Source organism: Colobus angolensis, unplaced genomic scaffold (assembly GCF_000951035.1).
Source record: "Colobus angolensis palliatus isolate OR3802 unplaced genomic scaffold, Cang.pa_1.0 Scaffold188, whole genome shotgun sequence".
NCBI classification, from domain to species: Eukaryota; Metazoa; Chordata; class Mammalia; order Primates; family Cercopithecidae; genus Colobus; species Colobus angolensis.
This window is the reverse complement of record NW_012115021.1, coordinates 2888441-2914774: the sequence shown is the minus strand read 5'-3', so window position 1 is coordinate 2914774 and position 26334 is coordinate 2888441. Positions and strand designations below refer to the sequence as shown.

The following is a 26334-nucleotide window of genomic DNA, read 5'->3' as shown; positions in this document are numbered from 1 at the left end:
GGTGCGCCCAGAATCCAAGCAGTGTACACTACCCAGTGTGTAGTCTGTTATCCTTCAGCCTCTCCCACCCTTTCCCCTGAGTCCCCAAAGTCCATTGTATCATTTTATTCCTTTGCATCCTTATAGCTTAGTTCCTGCTTATAAGTGAGAACATATGATGTTCAGTTTCCCATTCCTGCGTTAGTTCACTTAGAATAATGGCCTAGAACTCCATCGATGTTACTGAAAAGGCCACTATTTTGTTCCTTTTTATGGTTAAGTTGTATTCCATGGTAAATATATACCACATTTTCTTTATCTACTTATTGGTTGACAGACATTTAGACTGGTGTATATTTTTGCAATCATGAATTGTGCTGCTATAAACATGTGTGCAAGCGTCTTTTTCATATAATGATTTCTTTTCCTCTGGGTAGATACCCAGTAGTGGGATTGCTGGATCAAACAGTAGCTCTACTTTTAGTTCTTTAAGGAATCTCCATACTGTTTTCCATAGTGGTTGTACTAGTTTACATTCCCACCAGCAGTAACATTCCCACCAACATATATGATATTATTTTTCTGATTTTTAAGTTATGGCCACACTAGCAGGAGTAAGGTGGTATCTCATTGTGGTTTTGATTTGCATTTCCCTGACAGTGATGTTGAGCATTTTTTCATATGTTTGTTAGCCATTTGTAACCATTTGTATATCTTCTTTTGAGAATTACCTATTTCAGTCCTTTGCCCACTTCTTGATGGGATTATTATTATTTCTTGCTGATCTGTTTGAGTTCCTTGTAGATTCTGGATTTTAGTCCTTTGTCAGATGCATAGTTTGTGAATATTTTCTCCCACTCTATGGGTTGTTTGTTTACTCTGCTGATTATTTCTTTTGCTGTGCAGAAGCTTCTTAGTTTAATTAGGTCCCAACTATTTAGTTTTGTTTTTTGTTGCATTTGCTTTAGGGTTCTTGGTCATAAACTTTTTGCCTAAGACAATATCTAGGAGAGTTTTTCTGATGTTATCTTCTAGAATTTTTATTCTTTTTTTTAGGTCTTAGATTTAAGTCTTTGATCTATGTTGAGTTGGATTTTGTATAAGGTGAGAGATGAGGATCCAGAGTCATTCTTCTACACATGGCTTGCCAATTATTCCAGCAACATTTGTTGAATAGGGTGTCCTTTCTCCACTTTATGTTTTTGTTTGCTTTGCTGGAGATCAGTTAGCTGTAATTCTGGGTTCTCTATTATTTGGCTTTATTTCTGGGTTATCTATTCTTTACCATTGGTCTACATGCCTATTTTTATACCAGTATCATGCTGTTTTAGTAACTATGGCCTTGTAGTATAGTTTGAAGTCAGGTAATGTGATGCCTCCAGATTTGTTCTTTTTGTTTAGTATTGCTTTGGCTATGTGGTTCTTTTTTGGTTTCATATAAATTTTAGAATTTTTTTTCTAGTTCTGTGAAAAATGATGATAGTATTTTGGTGGGAATTGGATTGAATTTATAGATTGCTTTTGGCAATATGGTCATTTTCACAATATTGATTCTACTTATCCATGAGCAGAGAATGTTTTACCACTTGCTTGTGTTGTCTATGATTTCTTTCAGTAGTGTTTTATAGTTTTCCTTGTAGAGATCTTTTACCTCCTTGGTTAGGTATATTCCTAAGTATTTCTTTCTTTTCTTTTCTTTTTTCTTCTTTTTTTGCAGCTGTTGTCAAAAGGGTTCAGTTCTTGATTTGATTCTCAGCTTGGTCATTGTTGGTGTATAGCAGTGCTACTAATTTGTGTACACTGATACATTGATTTTGTATCCTGAAACTTTACTGAATTCATTTATTAGCTCTAGGAGCTTTTTGGATGAGTCTTTAGTGTTTTCTAAGTATATAATCATATCACTGGCATACAGTGACAGCTTGACTTTCTCTTTACTGATTTAGATGCCCTTGATTTCTTTCTCCTGTCTGATTGCTCTGGCTAGGACTTCCAGTACTATGTTGAATAGAAGTGGTAGAAGTGGGCATCCTTGTCTTGTGCCAGTTCTCAGGGGGAATGTTTCAACTTTTCTTTATTCAATGTAATGTTGGCTGTGGATCTGTCATAGATGGCTTTTATTACCTTGAGGTATGTGCCTTCTATGCTGTTTCTGCTGAGGGTTTTATTTATTTATTTTTTGAGACAGAGTCTTGCTCTGTCACCAGGCTTGAGTGCAGTGGAGTGATCTCGGTTCACTGCAACGTCCACCTCCTGGGTTCAAGCGATTCTCCTGCCTCAGCTTCCTGGGTAGTGGGGACTACAGGTGCATGCCACTGTGCCCAGCTAATTTTTTTGTGTTTTTAGTAGAGATGGGGTTTCACCATGTTGACCAGGCTGGTCTCAAACTCCTGACCTCAGGTGATCTACCTGCCTTGGCCTCCCAAAGTGCTGGGATTACAGGTGTGAGCCACCACGCCCGGCCAAAATGTTTATTATCTTCATGGGGTGTAAGTATACACATTTTTCAAAACTCACTGATTTGTGCATTTGACTGCATGAAATTCAACTCCATTTCTTAAAAAGAAATACAGTAGAATGAAAAGAACAAAGAGAGATTTTCACTTTAATAAGCAAACCATAATATCTACCTCTGGAGTAGATAATCTTCCTCTTTTTGGCAAATCCACTTCCTCTGAGTTGTAACTGTATCTTCTTAAATGTACTGGGCATTTGATCTGTGAAATGGTTTGGTCACCATGGGCTACTGTGAAGCAATGCATAAAAAAGTTATTTCATACACTACTCTCTTAATAACCTTAATACAGATATGTTCCCAGAATGCTAACTCAAACTGAATTGGACTTTGGGTTGAATTTTAGAGTGACAAAACAAGAATTCTTCCATGACCAATTTAGAGCAACTCTTTTAAAACTGAAGGGCTATATTACCCGTAACTAGGAATAAGAATCAAATCAAATGCAATTGCAAACTGTGAAGTAACTGCTTAGTAACTTAAAGCCTACACAGTAAATGCTGGAAACAAATGAACAAGAGAATGCAAGGGCTAACTGCTTTTGTAAAGGAGCCCCAAAAGGCCCTTGACTAAGGAGACGGCATTGTGTCCAAACTATAAGCCAGGAATCTATTCTAGATCAGACCCCCACCACTATGTGGGCTGGACAGACCACTAGAGACACCACCTCCTCATCTGCCAGGTTAACATCAGTTGAGATGATCTCTAACGGCCATTTCAGCTTTCAAGTTAGGATTGCCTTATTAAAGTTTATATTAATCCTAAATAAATGGATGTGAAATGTAAGCCAAACAATCTAGAATTAGGAAGGTCTGGTTATGGCTCTGAGTCACTTAACTACGGAACTAGAAGACACTGGCCACAACAGTATTGGATTATATCTTGTACTAGAGATTTGCATTGAAAGCCTGCATCACAGTGACTGGGAGGGACACTTTAATGAAAGAGCTACTTCACTTAAACCTTCCTGAGCCAGGGCAGTAATGAGAGGCACAATTAAGGGATTCAGGTTTCATCTCTTTCCTGTTCCCTTTCATTCTATAGTGGAGATCCTAATGACCAAGGACCCAAAAGAGAGAAATCAAAAGGGGATAAAGAAAATGGGAGAACTCTCAAGTTAGATAAACACAGACTAAAGTTATATAGAAATATCAAGTTATAAAATACCTCCAGGCTGGACCCAGTGGCTCACACCTGTAATCCCAACATTTTAGGAGGCTGAGGCAGGAGGATCACTTGAGCTCAAGAGTTGGAGACCAGCCTGGGCAACACAGCAAGATATCTCTACTAAAAATTTTTAAAAAATTAGCTGGCATGGTGGCATGCACCTGTCATCCCAGCTACTGGGAAGGCTGAGGTGGGAGAATTGCTTGAGCCCAAGAGGTTGAAGCTGCAGTGAGCTGTGATCGTGCCACTGCACTCCAGCCTGGGTGACAGAGTGAGACCCTGTCTCAAAAAATATAATAATAATAATAAAAGATACAGTAAGATACCTCCAAGTTGAGCTGTAACTTCAACCAAATTTTATTTTTTAAGCTGTTTTTTCTGACTATAATACAAGCTATAAGTAATTAAATTCTGATGTATTCAAACAAAGGAACTACACAGCAATGAGAATAATCCAACTACTGCAGCACACAGCAAGAAGTAAAAAAAGCCAGACACAAGCCGGGTGTGGTGGCACGTGCCTATAGTTCTAGCTACACAGGAGCTGAGGCAGGAGGATCAATTGAGCCCAGGAGTTCAAGTACAGCATGGGCAACACGGCAGGACCCTGTTTCTAAAAAAAAAAGCCAGATATAAAAGAGAGTATAGCATATGATTCAATTGGTATAAAACTCAAAAACAGAAAAAAGTAATCTATGGTAGGAGAAGTCAGGATAGTGGTTACCTTACAAAGAAGAGTAGTGACTGAAACGGGGTGGATAAGATTCTAGGGAGCTCATAACCGTATATTTCTTGGTATGGGTGCTGGTTATATGCATGTATTAGTTTGAAAATTATTTAAGCTGTATATTTATGATGTGTGCATATTTTGCATGTCATATAACTTCCATAAAAAGTTCACCTATGGCCGGGCATGGTGGCTCATGCCTGTAACCCCAGCACTTTGGGGGGCTGAGGCGGGCAGATCGCTTGAGGCCAGGAGTTCAAGACCAGCCTGGCCAACAATGTAAAATCCCCTGTCTATTAAAAATACAAAAATTAGCTGGGTGTGGTGGTGCATGTCTGTAATCCCAGCTACTCGGGAGGCTGAGGCAGAAGAGTCGCTTGAGCCCAGGAGGCAGAGATTGCAGTGAGCCGAGATCACACCACTGCACTCCAACCTGGGTGACAGAAAGAGACTCCATCTCAAAAAAAAAAAAAAAAAGTTCACCTAAAAAATTCAGATCATTATAAATAATTCAGAATCTAAATAAAAAGAGAAAGCAATCCATCAGCAATAAATATTGTAACCTTTAAATACATTTATTTATCTTACTCATATATTTTTTAAGCAATTTTGTGTGTCATTTATAATTTTAAAAATATTTTTAAATGCCTGCATAATATTCCATTTTATGGTTGTCCAGAGGTTCTGTTATCTGTTTTCCACTGTGGGACATTTATATGGCTTCTAATTTTTCACTATTTTGATATAATGATGTGTATACATTGAAAGGCAAACATTTATCATTTTAATCATTTGTAAATATACAATTCAGTGGCATTAAATATATTCAGAGACTTGTATAACGATCATCACTATCTATATCCAAAATATTTCTATCATCCGCAACATACACTCTGTACCCATTACACTCCCCCTCACCTCAGTCCCTGGTAACCTCTATTCTACTTTCTGTCTCCATGATATCAGATGTTCTATAACACACTAAAGAAGTATCCTGCTAGCCCTGCTTATAGTTTTAAAACCAAAACAGGTAAGTGGTATCAAACTGCGTTTTTGGTATCAGATCAGGGATCAGCAAACCATAACCTGTGGACCAAATCCGCTTTGCCACCTGCTTTTGTATAGCTCATAAGCTAAGATGTTATGGAGTTTTTTTACATTTCTAAATTATGGGGGGGGGGGAGAATATTTCATGAAATGGAAAAATTATAGGAAATTCAAATTTCAACGACCATAAAGTTTTATTGAAACACAGTCACAACCATCTGTTTACATATCAGCTGCTTTCATGCTATAAAGGCAGAGTTAAATACTTAAAGCAGAGACCTTATGGCCTGTGAAGCCTAAAATATTTACTATCTGGCCCCTTACAGAAAAAATGTACCAGTCTCCAACATAAGCAATAACATTTCCACGTTTTGAAGAGAAGAAAATCAAATTCTCTAAGCAAAGGGTAAAGAATAAATTGTCATATAGCTAAGGAAGAAATATTCCAAGGAATTAACATCTCATGACTCTCTGTACAAGTGAGGATGTGGAGGGTCTCACATTTCCTAGAGAGCCATTCAAAGGACCAGTGGGCTATAGCAGTTCTGGTTGCAGGACTCCACTTTCCATGGGGTCTTGGACACTAATGTAAATTTCAAATTCCAATTGTTTATTGTTGGCATGTAGTACAGTGATTAAGTTTTGTATATTAACCTGTTTCCTGCAACCTTGCTATAATCACTTATGACTTCCAGGAGATTTTTGTTGATTCTTTGAGACTTTCTACATAGATAATCATGCCACCTGCTCCATGGACTCTTGACTTAAGCTGTTATTCCTAGAAGTTCAGTTTTAGCTTTTTACTTTTGCATTGCCACCAAATTGTTATAATTATAGTTGCCAGATATAAATAATTGTTCAAAGAGAATATATTCTCCCCAATGCTTCCTGGGACTGTCTTACACAGAAAAAAGGAGACATGGCAAAGGTTAAGTGAAGGGAAAACGCAAGCAGAAGTAAACATTGTGGTATTGCCACGAAGCTAAGCCCTCTGGTCATAACTAATTATTGTAAAGGTTACAGGAATATTTGAGCAATTTACTGGAAATGGGGACCAGAGGGCAAAATTTTGCCAAGGAGGAAATTTAACAAAATTACCATATGACATTTGGAGTGGACGGTGATGGTCATCACTGTCGCCTGGAAAATTTGGTTCTGTCGCTGTGTCATCAGTGGGATTATCTGCTGTGTCATAAGTGGAATCATTTGCTATGTCATCAGTGGAATTATCTGCTGTTTCAGAATCTTCCACTATGTCAATACTGCAATCATTGTTATCATCACTGTCGTCAACAATTACAATAAAAAAATCTAAGAATAAGCAAAGAGAAAGATTAGATTAAATACCACATTAAATAAACAGTTTCTTGAGGAAGCTACCTTATAAAGTTATAGACTGTTTAAAAAACATATTTTAGCTGAAAATTTGTATTATGTATTTTTATATCTGTAATCATTACAAGTTAGCTAATGAACCAATAGTAGGAAGTTTTGAAGTATGTATATACATATGTATGCGTATACACACATAGACTACTATCTCTAGTACTTCCAATTTCGTAGAGTAATAAATTTCTTCTCATTTAAGAAATGTGGCCAGCTGGCCCATGCCACAGTGTTCGATGATATCCTTTTAACTTAAATGATGCAACTGGTGTTAAGTAGACATACTTGTGGTGACCATGATGTTCTAAACTTGTTCTCTAAAAACTAATATTAGTGTCTATGATGACTGATAATGCAGAAATGAAGTGCAAAAGTAAATGTTGTTATGAAATGAATTAAATCTGAATCTCACAAACTGTGAAATAGGTAACCACAAATATACCAGATGTGAAATATCAACTCAGTAAACCATTTTAATGAACACGAAAACACATTATGCAAAATGTCTAAGATCAAAATAAGCTTTATTTCTTAAAGCTGGCCTGAAAAAGAACACATTTAAGCTTGAAGTATTTACTCAGAGATCACATTTAAACTACATCATAACTTGGATTTATTCTTTTTATTTCAAAAAGACTAATGCAGGAGAATAAAATAATTAGCTAGTGTGAGGGGCATGTGATGATTTGAAAATGGTACTAAATTAGGAATCACAGAATGAAGATTCCAATTCAGGCTCTGTAATTATCCAGAGGTATGACCGTTGGGCTAGATAAATTGACTCTTTTGCCTCTGTTTTCTCACCCATAAAAAGTGTGGTTTTTTTAAGAGTCACTCTGAAGTCTACTTAATAGTCTTCATGGAAAAAAAATATAACATTAGGAACCACTTAATTATCTAAACCAAAGTATTAAATAAACAAAAGCTTAAATAAATTATGGTATTTCCCTGAGCTGGAATGGTATATTGCCAATAAGAAGTGTGTGTGTTCTCAGGCAGGGCGCAGTAGCGAATGCCTGTAATCCCAGTACTTTGGGAGGCCAAGTGGGGCAGATCGCTTGAGCTCAGAAGTTCGAAACCAACCTGGGCAACATGGCAAAATTCCGTCTCTACCAAAAAATAATAATGATAATAATAACGCAAAAATTAGCCATGCGTGGTGGCATGCGCCTGTAGTCCCAGTTACTCGGGAGGCTGAGGTGAGATGGCTTGCACCCGGAAGGCTGAGGTTGCAGTGAGCCAGGATCCCGCCACTGCACTCCAGCCTGGGCGACAAAACGAGACCTTGTCTCAAACAAAAAAGGAAGGAAGGAAAGAAGACCTGCTGCCCTCCGGCGTCGCGACCGCCTACATTGTTTCCTGAACACTCGAGGCTTCGGAGAGAACCGCGGGCCGGAGGGCAACCAGGCCCAGCCTCTTCACACACTCGGGCACAAGCCCGAGTCACCTCAACCCCGAGCCACCAAGAGCCACGGGGACGCCATGAACCTCAGGATAACCTCACGTCTCGGGGACATCTTGAGCCCCTGAGACGACCTGAACTCTGGGCCATCTCTGTCCACCACGCCAAATTTCCCACCGGCGCGCTGAGCAATCGGCGGCAGATGGCCAATACTCAGAGGCCGCCCCCCAACATGCCCCGGCCGAAGAGTAGCCAATCCTGCCGCCCCTGAATGGCCGCCTAAGTGGGTGCCGTCCAGACTCTGAGAGAACTTGAGGCCCAAGTTAGTGGGCCAGTTGAGGGGAGGTCACCATACCCTGTTCCTCGGTCCCCTCAGACATTGTGAGATTGCGGGGTCTAGCTCTGAGGCCCGAGACCTGAGGCCTATGTCTGTGCCGCGGCTGTGTGGTAACTCCTTGGTAACTGCGTGGTAACTACGTGGTTACTGCGTACACTCGTTGTCGGAGGCACAATGAGGCGCGAGAAGGAGCCTGGACCACGTCTCTGCAGCTGCGCAGTAGCACGTGACTCCTGGGGTGTCAAAGGGCCTCGCCCCCCCACCCCCACTTTTGACCTATTTTCTTAAAGTGTCCTTTTTACAAAAATATATACATGTATGTGTATATGTATATATTTGTACTATATATGTGTGTGAATATATGTAGATATAGATACAGATGGAGAGAGAGAGAGAGAGAGATAATGAACTGGGAGCCAACAGTGTAATTCTGCTCGTCCCAAAAAGCACATCATAAAAAAAAAAAGTCCAATGTAAGAGAATTGCGTTCAGACTTTCTAGTGTTTTCTGGGTTGCTTCCTCACATCCGGTGCCGGCTTTGGGAACAAATCCGAAAACAAGCCGACTTTGAAAATGTGCCCCTAATACTTAGCAACCCCTCCCCTCCCCTCCTTCCTGCCCCCTCTAATAGTCTGCAGCCTATTGTTCCCATCTTTCTGTCCCTGTGTACCGGATATTTAAGCTCCTACTTACAAGTGAGAAGATTCGGTATGTGGTTTTCTGTTTCTGTGTTAATTCACTTAGGAGAAAGGCCTCCAGCTGTGTACATGCTGCTGCAAAGAACATGGTTTTGTTCTTTGTTATGACTGCATAGTATTCCATGGTGTATATGTAACACATTTTTTTTATTCAGTCCACCATTGATGGGCACCTGGATTGATTCCATGTCTTTACTATTGTCTTCACACCTTTCAAAACCTGTCTCGGTACTACATCTGTTCAAATAATACCTCCATCAAGACACTTTCCGATAGCCCCCTAATAAGAAGGATCCCACAGCAGGTAATCTTCACGTCCCTATTAGTATTTAAATACTTTGCCTGATATTATAAATCCTCATCAACATGCCTCTCTCCTAAGTTCCTGGAGGACAGCACCATGTCTTATTTATATTTGAACACCACCTCCCTCACAAGATTCTAAGAATTAAGTGTTATAAAATATAAAGAACCTGGTGCCTGGAATTTGGGATCCATTTCTTCACTGTGTCAGTTATACAATGACTCTTGGGACTGTGGGTCTCCTCATTTGGGGGAAGGGTAAGAATTTCTTTACTTGTGAGAAGCAAAGGTGTATGTTGTTAGGTAGAAACACAGAGTTGTTTTGCTATCGTACCAGAGTGTACATATGTGTAGGAGGATGCATAGGGAAACCAAGGGCTGAAATGGATACATTGTGCTGGTTACCAATGTGTTACCTCTCACCTCCAACTTCACCCACTTTTGCCGACTCTGTGAAAGTGGATGTGGGCCCTTTAAGCATTTTTCCCTTTGCCAGTAACACAGTTTAAGCCTTTGGCAGTAGAAGGTGCTAAAAGGAGACCATAGGAGGAAAGGGTTTTTTTTGCCTCCTGGTTGACCTGTGCTCTCTGAGGACATTGATGCAAAGTGTAGCTTTCTCCTGCAGGAGAAGGCAGATTTCCAGTACTTTATAGAGGATATATTTCCAGCAAATTCGTCAAGTTGCAAGGTTGAGTTTCCAGCAAATTCCAGAGAATAGATTTACAGTGAAGTCCACCAGTGCAAGCCATTCATTGAGTCTTAGACACTGTGTCTCAACCCTAAGGGTAGTGCCTGTTTCTTATAGCTGTAATTTGTAAAAAATATTTTAGAGTTTTATTATTAGCTAATCTCTCATTACTCCAGTCCTCTTTTATACTTAATATTTTTTTCTTTCTTTTTTTTTTTTTTTTCTGAGACAGGGTCTGGCTCTGTTATCCAGGCTGGAGTGCAGTGACTCGATCATGGCTCGCTGCAGCCTGGATCTCCCGGGTTCAAGCAATCCGCCCACCTCAGTCTCCTGAGTAGCTGCGACTACAGGCATGCACCACCATGCCCAGTTAATTTTAAATTTTTTTGTTGAGATGGGGGTCTCCCTATGTTGCCCAGGCTGGTCTCAAACTCCTGGGCTCAATGATCCTCCCGCCTCAGCCTCCCAAAGTGTTGGGATTACAGACATGAGACACCACACCCAACCAATAATTCTTTACATTAAACTTTCCCTTTTCAAATTACTGCATGGTATTTCTCTTCATATTGGACCTGGAGGGATGCACCCAACTTTTGGGATTTCCTTCTAGCACACAGTACTCAATAGGTACACAAGGTTTGTTCATGGACTGTAATTGAATAGCCAACAGATACTCAGTAATCCCCTTCAGTTTAATTTCTGGTCAGTCCTCTCTATTCATTTGCCTGATGCCTCTTCTCCACAGAGGGAGGTGGGAGGGAGGGAAGAAACACTTTCCTATTGTCACGCCTGAGACTGACTTTCCATTTCCTGTCCTACCTAAGCTACATTAACCTGAGCAGGGAAGAACAGCAGGCAAGGGAGGCTACCCAGCCACAGGAGAAGTGGGAGGAGATGCTGCAAAGCTGTCTGTTCCCAGGTGCAAGCTGGACCACAGCAGCCACAGAGCAGGTATTTCTGTCAACAGCCAGTACAGTCACAGCAATGTGGAGTTCCGCAGCCTGTAATTGTGGACTGGTGAACATCTTCTGAAAGACAACTAAAAAAAAAAACTGAATGCAATGTTTTTTAAATATTATAGCATTAGGCCGGGCGCGGTGGCTAAAGCCTGTAATCCCAGCACTTGGGGAGGCCGAGGCAGGTGGATCACGAGGTCGGGAATTCAAGACCAGCCTGGCCAAGATGGTGAAACCCGGTCTCTACTAAAAATACAAAAATTAGCCAGGCGTGGCGGTGGGTGCCTGTAGTCCCAGCTACTCAGGAGGCTGAGGCAGGGAATTGCTTGAACCTGGGAGGTGGAGGTGGCAGTGAGCCAAGATTGCGAAACAGCACTCCAGCCTGGGTGACAGAGCAAGACTCTGTCTCTCTCTCTCTCTCTCTATATATATATATATATATACACACACACACACACACACACACCATTAAAGAATATCATAAAGTTAACAATTTCTGAGCTAAGATCTGAGAAAGACCCGAAACCTAGATAGGTGTGAGAAACTGAGAGCATTGCTTTTGTTCTTGGACATTTGCTGATGCAGAAGAGGCCAAAGGAGGCTGAGCTACACGTTGGGTAGTTTTGTGGGACTGAGGGACAAAAGTCGGAATCTGGGACCCACCAAAGGAGAGTTTGTAAACCACCTCCCACCTCAAACTGGGACCACAAAGAGACAAATCTTCAGAGTAAAAGTAACCAAAAACTAACCATGTGGTCTCTACATGAGCCTCATGTCACCTGCGAATTTAGCACTCCCAGGTGCCTGCATAAAGCAAGAAAACATTCTCTCTTGCAAAGGTAATGGTAACTTATTTCTACAAAGAATTATTTATTTTATTTATTTATTTATTTTCAAAGATACTATTTTTTAAATGTTTTTTATTTCAATAGCTTTTGGGGTACAAGTGGTTTTTTGTTACAGGGATGAAATATATAGTGGTGAATTCTGAGATGTTACTGCATCCATCACCCAAGTAGTGTACACTGTACCCAATCTACGGAGTCTCACTCTGTCACCCAGGCTGGAGTACAGTAGCACAATGTCGGTTTACTGCAACCTCTGCCTCCCGGGTTCAAGCGACTCTCCTGCCTCAGCCTCCTGAGTAGCTGGGACTACAGGTTACAGGACTACCATGCTTGGCTTTTTTTTTTTTTTTTTTTTTTTTTTGTAGAGGCAGGGTTTCACTATGTTGGCCAGGCTGGTTTCGAACTCCTAACCTCTGGTGATCTGCCTGCCTCAGCATCCCAAAGTGCTGGGATTACAGGCGTGAGCCACTGCAGTTTTTTTAATTCCACACCATCCTCCCACTCTCCTTCTTCTGAGTGTCCAATGTCCATTATGCCACTCTGCATGCCTTTGTATACCCATAGCTTAGCTCCCACTTGTAAGTGAGAACATGCAGTAAGTGGTTTTCCATTCCCGAGTTGCTTCACTTACAATAATGGCCTCCAGCTCTGTCCAAGTTGCCACAAAAAACAATATTTCATTCCTTTTTATGGCTGAGTAGTATTCCATAGTGTATATATACCATATTTTCTTTATCCACTCATCGGTCAATGGGCACTTAGGTTGGTTCCATACCTTTGTAATTGTGAATTGGGCTGTAATAAATCTACGTGTGGCAGGTGAATCACGTCAGGTCAGGAGTTCAAGATCAGTCTGGCCAACATGGTGAAACTCCGTCTCTACTAAAAATACAAAAAAATTAGCCAGGCATGGTGGCAGGCACCTGTAATCCCAACTAGGGGCAGGGGCAGGTTCCTAGCATCAACCTGGTTGATTTGCAGGGGAAGCAAGCAGGCCGTGCCCTGCCTGCTGGGCCTGCGAGAAGAGAGGGAGAGTTGACTTAAATGCAGCCCACAGGACACGAGACGGGACAATATGGCCACAGAGCAGTGTCCAGCTGCCCAAGGCGCCACTCTCCACTTGTTTCCACTCCACTCCATTCAAACTCCTGCCACCCGGGGGGGTTCCATCTCACCAGGCACAGTGGTCATCACCCGTGGCTTGAAGCCCCGGACACAGCTCCGGTGGCCTGGCCAAGGCATGCAATGCCATGCTTTCATGAGGCCCTGAGAGCCTGCTGCTTTGATGACCCCAGTGTCTGCAGTGGGTTTTTGGCCCTAAGGGCAGGTTTGACAAAGGAGTGTGTATTAGTCAGGGTTCTCCAGAGGGATAGAACTAATAGGATAGATGTATATATAAAGGGGAGTTTATTAAGGAGGATTGACTTACACGATCACAAGGTAAAGTCCCACAATAGCCCATCTGCAAGCTGAGGAGCAAGGAAGCCAGTCCGAGTCCCAAAAGCTCAAAAGGAAGGAAGCCAGCAGTGCAGCCTTCAGTCTGTGGCCGAAGGTCCAAGAGTCCAAAAGCTTAAGAACTTGGAGTCTGATGTTTGAGGGCAGGCAGCATCCAGCATGGGAGAAAGATGTAGGCCAGAAGACTAAGTCAGTCTAGTCCTTCCACGCTCTTCCACCTGCTTTTATCCTAGCCATGCTGGCAGCTGATTAGATGGTGCCCACCCACGTTGAGGGTGGGTCTGCTTCTTCCAGTCCACTGACTCAAATGTTAATCTCCTTGGCAACACCCTCACAGACACACCCAGGGATAATACTGTGCATCCTTCAATCCAATCAGGTTGAAACTCAATATTAACCATCGGAGGGTGTGTTCTTTGTAAGGACAGGGAAAGGCCCGGAGGAGCTGCAGAGCAGCACCGAGCTCTGGCCATCAGTTGTGAAAGCTGGATCCCATGTGTTCATGGGCACAGACACGTGTCTGTGTGTGTGTGCGTGCGTGTGTCAGAGAGAAAAAGAGAGGAGGGAGAGAGGAAGATGGATGGAGCTGAGATGGTGATGAAAAGGGGAAGACAGGCTGAGCACGGGACAGAGTGACAGGCTAGCACCTCACCATTTCTGTGTTACCTACAAAACGGTGACCTTAGTAGAGTAAAATTTGCCTGAGAACTTCACCCTGTCTCCCATGCTGAGTCTAGCACTCAGCCTCCCGGGGGAGAAGGGGGATGAGGGGTGGCTAACAGGGTCTTAGGTGTGCCCCAGGGGTGGTAGAAGGTGGAAGCACCTCCAGCTGGAGGAGGCCTCCTAATTAGGCACAACCCGAGCTGTCACCTCCTCTGACCCCATCAGCCCATGCTGATCGTCACCAGGTGCATGACTCCAGGGCTTGCCTCTCACTCACCTAGCTCCTGGTGGGGAAGCAAATCCCATGTGGCTTCTTCCTGCGCCTGCGTTTGGGTGGGGGGACTGGCCTGCACCATCCCACCTTTTCAGGGCCCCAGGAGGCTGGGCCCCAGCGCACTCTGCCCTCCCCCTCGCCCAGTTCAACAGAGAGTCTGCAGCCTCGAATCCAGATCGCAGAGGGCCAGGCTCCAGTGACCTTTCTGGATTCTGCATCTTGACGTTTTCATGCTGAGAAAGCAAACAGGGAAGACTCATTTTGAATGCTCTAGTCAAAGGTTCCGCTAAGAGCACTGCAGAAAGCTCAGCTTCTCAGACCTCAGGCAAGCTTGAAAGTACTTTACTCTATCGTTTTAAAGAGAAAGAGAGTTGTGCTTCACTCGCGGTCATTAACCCAACAACTCCGACTACTTTCAGAGGGATGCTTGCTCTTCTAAGCACAGCCCAGGAAAAGGCAGGAAGAAATTTTTCGAGTGGACCCCAAGGAAAATACGCGGTTGGGATGCATATCCCAGGTAGTGCGCGGAGCAGATGGTCAGCTCCTGTTGGCTGAGAGCTCCAGAGCTCCCAGAATACGGATCTGATTGTGTGGCCTCCCACCATTGATCACCCTTCAGTTGATTCCCACAGCTCCTGGGATCTCATTCAAAGCCTACCCAAGGTCCTTCCTGCTCCAGGCCCTGCTCAGCTGTCCAGAATCCAAGCTCAAAAGAATTTGGAGAAGGAATTTAAAGTCTTCCTTAATAGTAAGGCTTGCTAGGGCTACAGTTCCACTGTGTGTGTGGTGGGGTGAGCCGTGGCCAGGCTGTAGGAAAGGGAGTAGCAGGAGCCTGGGGACGGGAAAGGCAGGAAGACAGGCAGAGACAGAGTGGGCACCCTTTGGGATGAGGCACTTCCCCTTCTTGACCTCCCTGAACTGTCAGGGGAGGGGCGATCCTCCTTGGACCAAGGAGAAAACAGACTCGGATTGCCTGAGCTCTGTGATGAAGCCACACAGGCAGAGGGTCCAGCCCTGAGCGCCTTGGGCAGGTCTTTCCCTCTCCAATCCCTTTCTGAAAGGCTCTGAGGCTCTTGGACGGAGAAGGGGCCCCGAAGGAGAGGCAAGGAAAGCGCCATGGAGGGGCCTCCTTGGATAGGGCCAAGCCAGCAGGAGCCGGCCCTGAGAACAGGCGGCCCCCATAGGCCCTCCGCAGACCCTCAGCAGGAACTGGTAGACCGTCTGCGTGCACTGGAATTTCTGACTTGGTGTGGGTTTGGTGACCCGCGCACGTGTTGGTACAGGAGTCCGTGTGTTGCCTTCACCCAAGGGGCACCCTGTCCTGGACTCGCGCCTCCCTGGCTTCCAGTGCTGGGCCCCTGCTCTCTGTGGCCCCGTGGCCCTGGCACCCCCCGAGGATGGCTTGAGAAGCCTCCGTACCTCCCCTCCAGGCTCCACCACTCCTCCCCCTGCGGAATGACGCCAACTGCGGTTGGACCCCGGCCCCGTGGCCCAAGGGCTGTCTCTGATGGTCTCCATTTTCACTGGTCTCTCCAGCCCCTCTGCTACACCAGGAGATCAAGCTCCCCAGCCCTTTCCCTGAGCCCGTGGTCCTCACCTGCGAATCCCACCTGAGCAATCCTCCCGCCTCTCAACCTGCCTCAGGGCACGGTGTCCTCTAAACACCCCGCTTCCAACCTGAGCTCTTTGCCCCTGTCTTACGTGTAGACAGCGGCTCCTGGTGACTGAAGTCAAGCCCTGTCTATAGGCCAGGAGCTCCAGCTCCCTCCCACGACGGCAACACGACAGCAGGACCAGCCCTCCCCGAAGGAGGGCCAAGCCCCTGGCCCAAGGCGTGCCTCACACGCTTGCTGCCGAGTGTTTTCTTCCCCGGCCACTCAAATTCTCGCGTTTCTTTTCGTCCCTGAACCCACACCCCCGGCCCTCCCTCCTTCCACCACCTTCCGCCTCCTGGGTCCTGCAAGCGCAGTTAGCCATAGCTGACTGCCGGCTTTCTGCTGTCCCAATCCTCTGGCTCCTCCCAGCTTTCCTCTGCCTTGGGGTCCCGTGGATTTCAGCGTGTGTGGCCACTCCTGCTGAGCTGTGTCTTGACTCCTGGAATTCACTTCTTCATTGAACACATCCTCACTGATCACCTCCAGGGTGCCAAGCACAATCGTGAGGCGGGGACAGAGCGGGCAGCCGCATACACCAGGCCTTGACCTTGACCTTCTGGTCAGCAAGGGGAGGGAAAACAGAAATGAACAAAATACTTTCCGGAGGCGTGGAGCACTGTGAAGAAAGTAAAAGGAGATGACAAGGAAGGGAGGACGTGCCAAGAGGGACAGTCACAGAAGACTTCTCTGAGAGGCCACATTGGAACTGAGAGGTGAATGGTCCAAAGAGGAAGAAGCCCCAACACCTGGGAGCAGAGGAACCCAGGAAGAGCCACTGCAAGGGCGGGGCCTGAATTCAGGAGGAAGCTGGACATGCCAAAGCATCCAAGAAATGGCCAGGGCAGCTTCACAAGGGTGGCCGAGAGGAGAAGGATGGGTCTAATATTCAGTAAGGGTCAGAATCAAATAAGACAATGAGAGAAGGGAAGGAAACACATCACGGGTAGGTATGGACCCTACTTAAACAGAAAGACACGGACAGGAGCAGAAGAGGTGTGAGGATGGAGCACAGAAAGACAGAAGAGATGGGCGGGGGCAGATCCTGTGTGAGTACCAATGGCAGGAAGACAGGAAGAGATGGTCAGAGCCACATCATGTGTTGGTGTGTCAGTAATACAATAAGGCCTAGGCTGGGCATGGTGGCTCATGACTGTAATCCCAGCACTTTGGGAGGCTGAGGTGGGTGGATCACTTGAGGTCAGGAGTTTGAGACCAGCCTGGCCAAAATGGCGAAACTCTATCTCTACTAAAAATACAAAAATTAGCCGGGCGTGGTGGCACGCGCATGTAATTCCAGCTACTCAAGAGGCTGAGACAGGAGAATGGCTTGAACTTGGGAGGTGGAGGTTGCAGTGAGCCGAGATCTCACCACTGCACTCCAGCCCGGGTGACAGAGCAAGACTCTGACCAAAAAAAAAAAAAAAGAAAGAAACTTCAATGCCTTTTGTTCACGTGACTTTAGCAATCTTTTGGAAATAAAGACAGTTTTAAAAATTATTGGTTAACAAGGTGTAGTGGTTCACGCCTGCAATCCCAACACTTTGGGAGGCAGGCAGGCAGATCATTTGAGGTCAGGAGTTTAAGACCAGCCTGACCAACATGGTAAAACCCCATCTGTACTAAAAATACAAAAAAATTAGCCGGGTGTGGTGGTACACACCTGGAATCTCAGCTACTCAGGAGGCTGAGGCAGGAGAATCACTTGAACACAGGAGGCAGAGGTTGCAGTGAGCCGAGATCACAAAAAATAAAAGTTGCTAAGAGTTAACACTGTAATATGTAATTGACACTACTGGAGAAACAGTTTTACATACAAGGTGTGTAAGGAAAGTATAATGTTTCTTTAGTAAAAGATTAGAAAAAGGCATGGGAATATGGCTTTTGTTAAAGGGAATGTAATTTTGTCTAGTTCAGAGGGTTTAAAGATTGCCTTCACCTAAAAGAGTAACAAGACAAAACTGAAGGTTTAAGCAAGGTGAAAAGGGTTTGTGAAGCAGCAGATGGCAAACCCACACTCATGACTCCTGCCTGAGGGTGCTGTTGACACAGGCGGGACTGAAGAGGTATAGAGTGGCAAAAACAGGAGGGGAAAAGACTCAGGGATGATGAACAGGAGATGGCTGTGGCTTGGAGGTGGAGGCATTAGCTGAGTGTTGGATGCACGGGCCAGGAACACAAGGAGAAAGTTCAGGAAAGAAGCTGTGCCTAGAAAGGTGGTGGTGGTGATTGTTGATTTTGTTGTTAGTGCCTCAGAGACTCTCATTAACTTCCAACTTTTTGCCCCAGGCCATAGCCCGTACTGTGCTCTGACATTCAGAGGGTTCTGGTAGCGTAGTAGGTACTCAATTTTATGAACGTTCTATGGAGTCCTGAAAAGTCTGTGTTCCCTTTTTGAATTTGATGTCTATTAATAATGCCTTTACAATGATACCAATATCTACCATTAATTTTGCATACATCTATCAAAAGCTAAGAACAAAGTCTTTCATTCCTGTTGCCTTTCTACTAAATTATCCATGAGGTTCATCTGGTTCTGCTTTCTACTGTTGATTATGTGTAATTGATCATACACACCTTCATGATCTGTACTTGAACTTCATACCAGGTAGCCATTCCTGATGCATTGACTGTTTTTGCCTCTAATTCTCCCTCACCCGGATCAGTATCATCACGGTGGCACTTTCTGTTTGCTTGTTGATCAGTTTTTGTCCAGTCCTTTATTTATTTAAGAGACAGAGGGTTCCCTATGTTGCCCTATGGTCTCGAACTCCTGGGCTCAAGCAACCCTCCTGCTTCAGCCTGCCCAATAGCTGGGACAACAGCAAGCACCACCATGTCCAGCTCGACCCTTTATTCTAATGTTTGAGGTAAATGATGAGGTAGGTAAAAGCATAAGATTGTTTTAAAAATAAATCCTGGAATCATTTTAACATGGGCATTTAATCTGTTTCTATGTAATGTCATTACATTAAGTTGGTCTTCTGACATACATTATGCTCTTTCCTTATGATTTTGGCTGTTTCTGCTGCCTGCTAAATGGCAATGTTTTATTGCCTTTTGTCTTCCACAGTGATTTGGACATGATATAGCCTGTGTTCTTGCAATTGAACAATTATTATAACACCAATGCGCTGCAGAGAAATCAGAGAGTGAAGATAAGCAAAACAAAGAGAACATGGCCAGAATCCCACCTGCCCCTCCACACCAACTATAGATGGGTTCATGTGTATCTTCCAAATATCTTCTAGATGTATAAACACATCTGAGTATAAACACACAATGGGATCCCCTGGAGAAGGAATGCTACAAATCTACCTGTGACCTGCTTTGATCAACATATCGTGTATCTTTCCATGTGAATAAATAACTTTCCCCTGTATAACTTTTTCATGACTGCAAATGTGTGCATTGAATGGATGTAACATAATTTCAACAGTTCCCCTATTGTGGACTTGTTTATGAGCCCTTTGTCATTTCTAACAATATTGTGATGAACAGGCTTGTTAATACCTTACTCTTTGAGCACATGGTTACTTCTGCAGGATACATTGGAAGTAGAGAAATTACCAAATCAATAGCTGTGTGTCTTTTTCAGGCTTTTCCTGTGTGATGCCTAACTGCCTTTAGGACACATTACACCAAATTCACATACCATTAGCATGAGTACTTGACATTGCTTTGACCTTTGCTAAATTTTGTTTCAACTTTTATTTTAGATTCAGGGAGTGCACACACTGGTTTGTTACCTGGGTATATTGTGTGACGCTGAGGTTTGGGGTACAAATGATCCTGTCACCCAGGTAGTGAGCATAGCACCCAACAATGAGTGTTTCAGTCTTTGCTCTCTTCCCTCCCTCCCCCATCTAATAGTCCCCACATTTTTTTTTTTTTTTTGCTGCCATCTTTATGTCCATCAGTACCGAATGTTTAGCTCCCACTTATAAGTGAGAACATGCAGTATTTGGTTTTCTGTTGCATTAATTCACTTAGGATTATGGCCTCCATGACTTCGCTAAATTTATAAAAGGTGAAGAATCACACACACCGTTTCACTTCATGTTTTTTTTTTTTTTTTTTTTGAGACGGAGTCTCGCTCTGTGGTCCAGGCTGGAGTGCAGTGGCCGGATCTCAGCTCACTGCAAGCTCCGCCTCCCGGGTTCACGCCATTCTCCTGCCTCAGCCTCCCGAGTAGCTGGGACTACAGGCGCCCGCCACCTCGCCCGGCTAGTTTTTTGTATTTTTTTAGTAGAGACGGGGTTTCACCGTGTTAGCCAGGATGGTCTCGATCTCCTGACCTCGTGATCCGCCCGCCTCGGCCTCCCAAAGTGCTGGGATTACAGGCTTGAGCCACCGCGCCCGGCCACTTCATGTTTCTTTAATCACTGGCGAAGCTCGACATTTTTCATGTGTGGCATCAGCCCACAAGTTGACCCATAGTGGTCCCCCCCTGCCCCCGGTAGTCCCACTCCTGTGTAATCCACCCCACAGTGAATCAGGGATGGTCTGGGGGCCAACAGAACACTGCAGAAGTCGTCACTTCTGACCCCAGGCTACAAAAGACAGTATTTGTTTCCTGTAATTCACATGTTCCTTGTTGCTGAACCTGTGCTCAATTTTGTGAAAGGTCTTCGGATGCCTCTGCCTCTCTCCTGAATCGCTTTTGCCTCCCTCCGCCGCAGTCTTGGGAGCCTTGTACCAGAGGGAATAGGTGGCTGAGATGGTAGCCCCATGAGAACGGAGGCCTTCTGCCAAAAGCCACAGCGAAGTCGAGGGCTCCAGTCAACGTGTGTGGGTGACCAATCATCCCGGGACTGTGGAGTGAGCCAGGGCACAAGCCTCTCAGTGCTAACTCTGGGGACAAGCTGGTCATCCTATACATGAGTGAGCCGTCTGGGAAGCAGAGCCCCATCCTAGTCAAGCCTTGAGATGACTGCAGTTTCAGCCGACAGTGAGTGCATGACCTGTAAGACCCTGGGGCAGAACCACGCGGCTGAGCAGTGCCCAGATTTCGGATCATCAGACCCTGTGTGAGATCCTGAGTGCTTGTTGTTTTAAGCTGTTAAGTTTGGGGGTAATTTTGTTCCACACAAATAATACATTATGTTTTTAAAACATTTTATAAGGATTTAATATGTGATAAAGGTGATAAATTTACCCTTTGGGAAAAGTGTAGGAACAATTGGTTTATCCTGGGGAAAAGATAAAGGTTTTCAATCAAATGATCACCAGATGTACTGAGGATGTCTTGAAAAGAAAGCCACAGACCTACTGGAAGAGGGACAGGTGTGTCTTGACAGAAGACTCCTGCTCAGGGTCTTTGGCTTTCGACACACACCTCCCTTGACCCCTGCCCATCCTCCTTCAGGTCTTGGTGGAAACGACGCTTTCTCCAGAAGCCCCGCACAATCTTCTCAGCCAGGTAGAGGCTGCCTGGTGGATCTCTCATGGCTATGCCATCTGCCGTATTTTGCACACTCATGAGTTACATAGGTGTTTGTATGGTTCATGCTGTCTTCCCAGATAGACTGCGAGCATCCTGAGGCTGGGAATGGTGCCTGTGCTGTGCACTCTCTCATGCCCTGTCAGTCTGCAGTGACTTATGGGGCGTTTTCCTCCCCCACTTCCTGGTTCTTTGACACGGGGTTTTGAAAACTCCACTTGGCAGTGTGGGCTCCCATCAGGGCTCTTCTGCTTCAGCTTCCACCTGCAGTGCTGTGCCTGTGGGGTCCACATGCACTACCCACGCCCCGGCTCCAGGAGTTGCAGCCGCCTCCTTGGCTAGGGTTTGCTGGGTGTTTTGGAATTGACATAACCTGAAGGAATAACGCAGGGGGTGCAGCATGGCCACGCCCCAAATGACCATACTACATGGCATCTGAAGACGCCATGGATTGTAAAACCCATCCAGATGTCAGACACGTTCGTGCCTGGGAAAAAAAGAACATCTTAGAATTGATGATGTATGTATTTTCTCAATCCAGCTTCAAGGGCCTGAGAGTTGTAGAAATATTTCCCAGATGGGCAAAAGCTTGCCTGCCCTCCTAATTTTCAGAGGTACCCTGTGTTCTGGTCATTTTCATTTTCTGAAAGGTATTTAGTAAGAAGGCGAGAGTGAGTGACTCAATGGCTGCTAGCAAGATGTCATGTTAAACCAGTTTTTAATTCTCTTCAGAGCCACACTGTCCTCCAATAACTCCCTCTTTCTTCTGATAGTTTCAGTGCTTGACTGGCTGTATATAAAACACAGAAGTGAAACCAACCAGAAAATAATCCAAAGGCCAAATGGCACCTTATATCAGTCATTCACTGACACTTGTGGAATGGCTCAGTATGTTTGCTACTTAAAAACTCAGCCCCTATCTCCTAACTCCTCATGTGACTAAGAACGCCTGGCCTCCTGGGAATGCAGCCCAGTAGGCTTCAGCTTTATTTCACCATCTATTCTCTCTGAAGGCTGCTACCTATGAGGCTTCATCTACATAACAAGAATCTGGACCCCCACAATTCCCCTTATCTTAATGCAAGCATTTCTTTGTACTGACTTCAAGTGTTGGGACAAAGCTTAACTCTTTCAACAGGTTGCCAATCAGAAAATCTTTGAATCTACCTATGACCTGTAAGTCCCTGCCCCAAGTTGTCCTGCCTTTCCGGTCGAACCAATGTATACCTCCCATGTACGAGTTTTTGTCTTTACCTGTAACATCTGTCTCCTTATAGTGTATATAAAAACCAAACTGTAACCCAAAAAATAAAAATTAAAAAATAAAAACTCAGCCTCGATCTGATTCCCAGGATTATGATTCTATCAGCAAGTAATTGATCCCTGATGGCAAGAATCAAAGCTGGTGAAACTCACTGCCCTCATGAAGAGTTCGTTCTAGCGGGGAAAGACATCCAATATGCAAATAAACAAGTGAATGAATGAATGAACCGTGGCAGGAAATGTATCAGTTGCATCTCACCATATTTTTAAGCTATGATAATGAATCCCTAAATCCCAGTAAGTTACAACTGTAGACACTACTTCTTGCTCACATAATATGAAGGAGGCCACAGGATGGCCTTGGCCCAGCCCCACAGGCCTTCTTGCTTGCTCCAGAACCCAGTCTGAAGGGGCAGCTCTGTCTGGCCAATGCTGTGCTCACAGCCAAGAGAGAAGCATGTGACAGATGATCTCTCCCATAGGAAGGCTTCTGCTTGATGTGGTGCTCTTTAGTCCACTTGTGTACCTCCCAAAGGCCAAAGCAGGGTTCAGGGCCAAGTGCAACAATGGGCTGGGCAACAGAGTTCACCTTCAGGGAGGAAGAGCAAATCCCATTGCAATGAATGGGAAGAAATATTCTTTGTAGGGAAGAGTTGATTGCTGGGAACAATAATCTAAGCAGCCATAAGTTTAAGTGACGTAAAGATAATATATCAGGGAAGGAGGCTAAGGGGAGCCAGGTGTGTGAGTGTCATGGGGTTAGAGGGGTGCCACAGAGAAACTGACAAACTTACAGGAGGGATAAACAGGTGATGTTCTGATGTTAGGATCGTGATGTATAGTGGAGACTGCTGGCTAGTTACCAAAGACCCATTTCCTCATCTTCCTGGGTACACAGACTTTTCCTGGCCACTGTTAACAGTGAGGTGTGGCCATGTGACTGAGGTCCAGCCCATGGAATGAGAACAGAAGTGATGTGTGCCCTGCCACCAGGAGTCCAAGGACCCCAAGGTCCTAGGGATGGTGGAGCCACAGACGGAAGGAGCCTGGGTCCCCAAATCACCATCTGGCAGAAGGACATCTACTTCGGATCATGAGCAAGTAAGCTGGAGTGCAATGGCGCGATCTCAGCTCACTACAACCTCCGCCTCCCGGGTTCAAGTGATTCTCTTGCCTCAGCCTCCCAAGTAGCTGGGACTAGAGGCGTGCACCACCACGCCTGGCTAATTTTTGTATTTTTAGTAGACGAAGTTTCACCATGTTGGCCAGGCTGGCCTCGAACTCCAGACCTCAAGTGATGATCTCGGCCTCCCAAAGTGCTGGGATTACAGGAATGAGCCACCGCGCCTGGCCAAAACCAGGGATTTTATGGTCTTTGGAAACCCACTGGTAGTGACTTCATAGTGACGTCGTTTACGGTGATGTTGACCTAGGTGGACTCTCCTGAGAGAGAGACTTCCCAACATGCAGAACGGTGTATATTGGCAAATATGAGTCATGAGGGGCTTCTTCAGGTGTATGGAAGAGAACTGTATATGGGGAAAAAGAATGAAAAAGGAACTGAATCCCTTTGTCTGAAAAGCAAACACAATTAGAGAGGTAATAACTGGAATAACCAACTGAGAGAGTGCTAACAACTTTGAAACCACCAGCCCTTGTACTTGGAGGAATTCCCCAGAATACCCTAGAGGTAGAGGCCCCTTTGGAGAGGGCAGAGTGTGGAGGAGCATGGGTGAAGGGATGAGGGTCTTCCCTTTCTGACCATCGCTTCCTCCAGGAAAGCAGCATCAGATTCCACCACACACTGATGAGTTTCAGAAACACCTGTCATTTCATTCAACAGAATGGCAGACCTGCCACCCTGCCATTTATCTGGATATGTGTCTTCAAGTCTTCCTGTTTTCTACATGCCTCCCAATTATTTACTGACAAAGGAATGAGTTGACCCTTTACCCTGTTTTGTTTATCATCTATTACTTCAACCTTGTTTCCTTCTCAATCATAACAGGAAGAACAGGTGCTTCTCAGTCGTAGGTGGCTTGGCTGTCTTTGGCTAATTTTAAGAAACCTCAAGCAAGAAGTCTAAATATTGATCATTAATTTACTGAAACCGTCTGTATATTGAATGTTGCTTGACTTCAGACATCTCTGAAAAGTATAGAAAAATTTGTCTTTATATTCTGCATAAACTTTTTATTATGGAAAATTTCAAACATACATGATAGTAGAGAAATTTGTGTAATGGATTCCCATGTATGTGTCACTGGCCACAACAAATACCAACATAAGGTCAACCCTGTTTCATCTGCATCTCCTTCCCCATTGAATTATTTCAAAGCAATCCCAGATATCATCTCATTTAATATGTAAAATTTTTATAAGATACTTATTTCCAAAAGATAGGGGCATCATCTTTTCAAAATACGATTATAATACCAATTAGCACCATTGTTAGAAATGAAGAGCAACTCTTCAGTATCATCTAATATCCACTGAGTATTCACCTTTCCCTGGATTGTCTCATGTATGCATTTTTCCTGTTGTTTTCTTTTAATCAGCATCTAAACGAGGTCTGTGCATTGCATTTGGGTGACATGACTCTTAAGACTCTCTTAATCTATAATCATTCCAAGTTCCCCTTTTTTTCCTTGGCTGGATGCAAGGAAATTGTTACATGCCTTGCTAAATACGATGGCTTCATCCTAGTACTAGTTAATACCTAAAGGCAAAATACACATTTGTGGTAAGGCTTTTTTCTTACGATAATGGATATAATTTCACATTTCAAAGTCTCCTTGATAATTGTGAATTTGGGGCAGATCTGATGAGATCGCTTTTGTTTTAATTTGTACTAGGTTGTTGCAAAGCTCAGACGAGCTCTGCCATTTTCTTGCCATTCCCTTGGTCTTACATTATTAGTCTTCAATTCAGTTAATGTAACTTCTTTTCATTCACCTTTTAAAACCACCTGTTCAGGCTGGGTGCGGTGGCACCCCAGCACTTTGGGAGGCCGAGAACGGTGGATCACCTGAGGTCAGGAGTTCGAGATCAGCCTCGCCAAATGGTGAAACCCCATCTCCACTAAAAGTACAAAAATTAGCCAGGTGTGGTGGTGCGCACTTGTAATCCTAGCTACTCAGGAGGCCAAGGCAGAAGAATCACTTGAACCCAAGAGGCGGAGGTTGCAGTGAGCTGAGATAGCATCACTACACTCCAGCCTGGGCAAGAGAGAGACTCTTTCTCAAAAGATAATAATAAATAAAAAATAAATAAAACCACCTGTTCCGCTTTTAAGAGCTAACATTTTATGTCTTAAGCCACCCATCTTTTCACATTAACATCTATGAAATCAGTTTGCATTTTATAATCAATGGTGATAGTTTAATAGGTAGCATTTTCTTTTACTGTTTATTAAACAGTGGTGCATCTTACAATCAAAGAGGTCTTAGATTTGATGAAATATACTAGTTTATTTAAACTAGGTAATATAAAGGGCCCTTTCTTTTTTTTTTTTTTTTTTTTTTTTTTGAC

The 26334-nt window shown here is 44.3% G+C and overlaps 1 protein-coding gene across 1 annotated transcript in view; it reads right to left on the bottom strand.

Annotated features, from left to right (window-relative positions):
- Nucleotides 1-8603, bottom strand: part of BEND2 (BEN domain containing 2) — a 56579-nt gene extending 47976 nt beyond the window's left edge. Inside the window, 4 exon segments of the mRNA XM_011940221.1 lie at nt 2610-2728; nt 3806-3940; nt 6534-6746; nt 8579-8603. Coding sequence (XP_011795611.1) covers nt 2610-2728; nt 3806-3940; nt 6534-6746; nt 8579-8603 — 492 coding nt within the window.
- Between the last annotated feature and the right edge of the window lie 17731 nt (nt 8604-26334).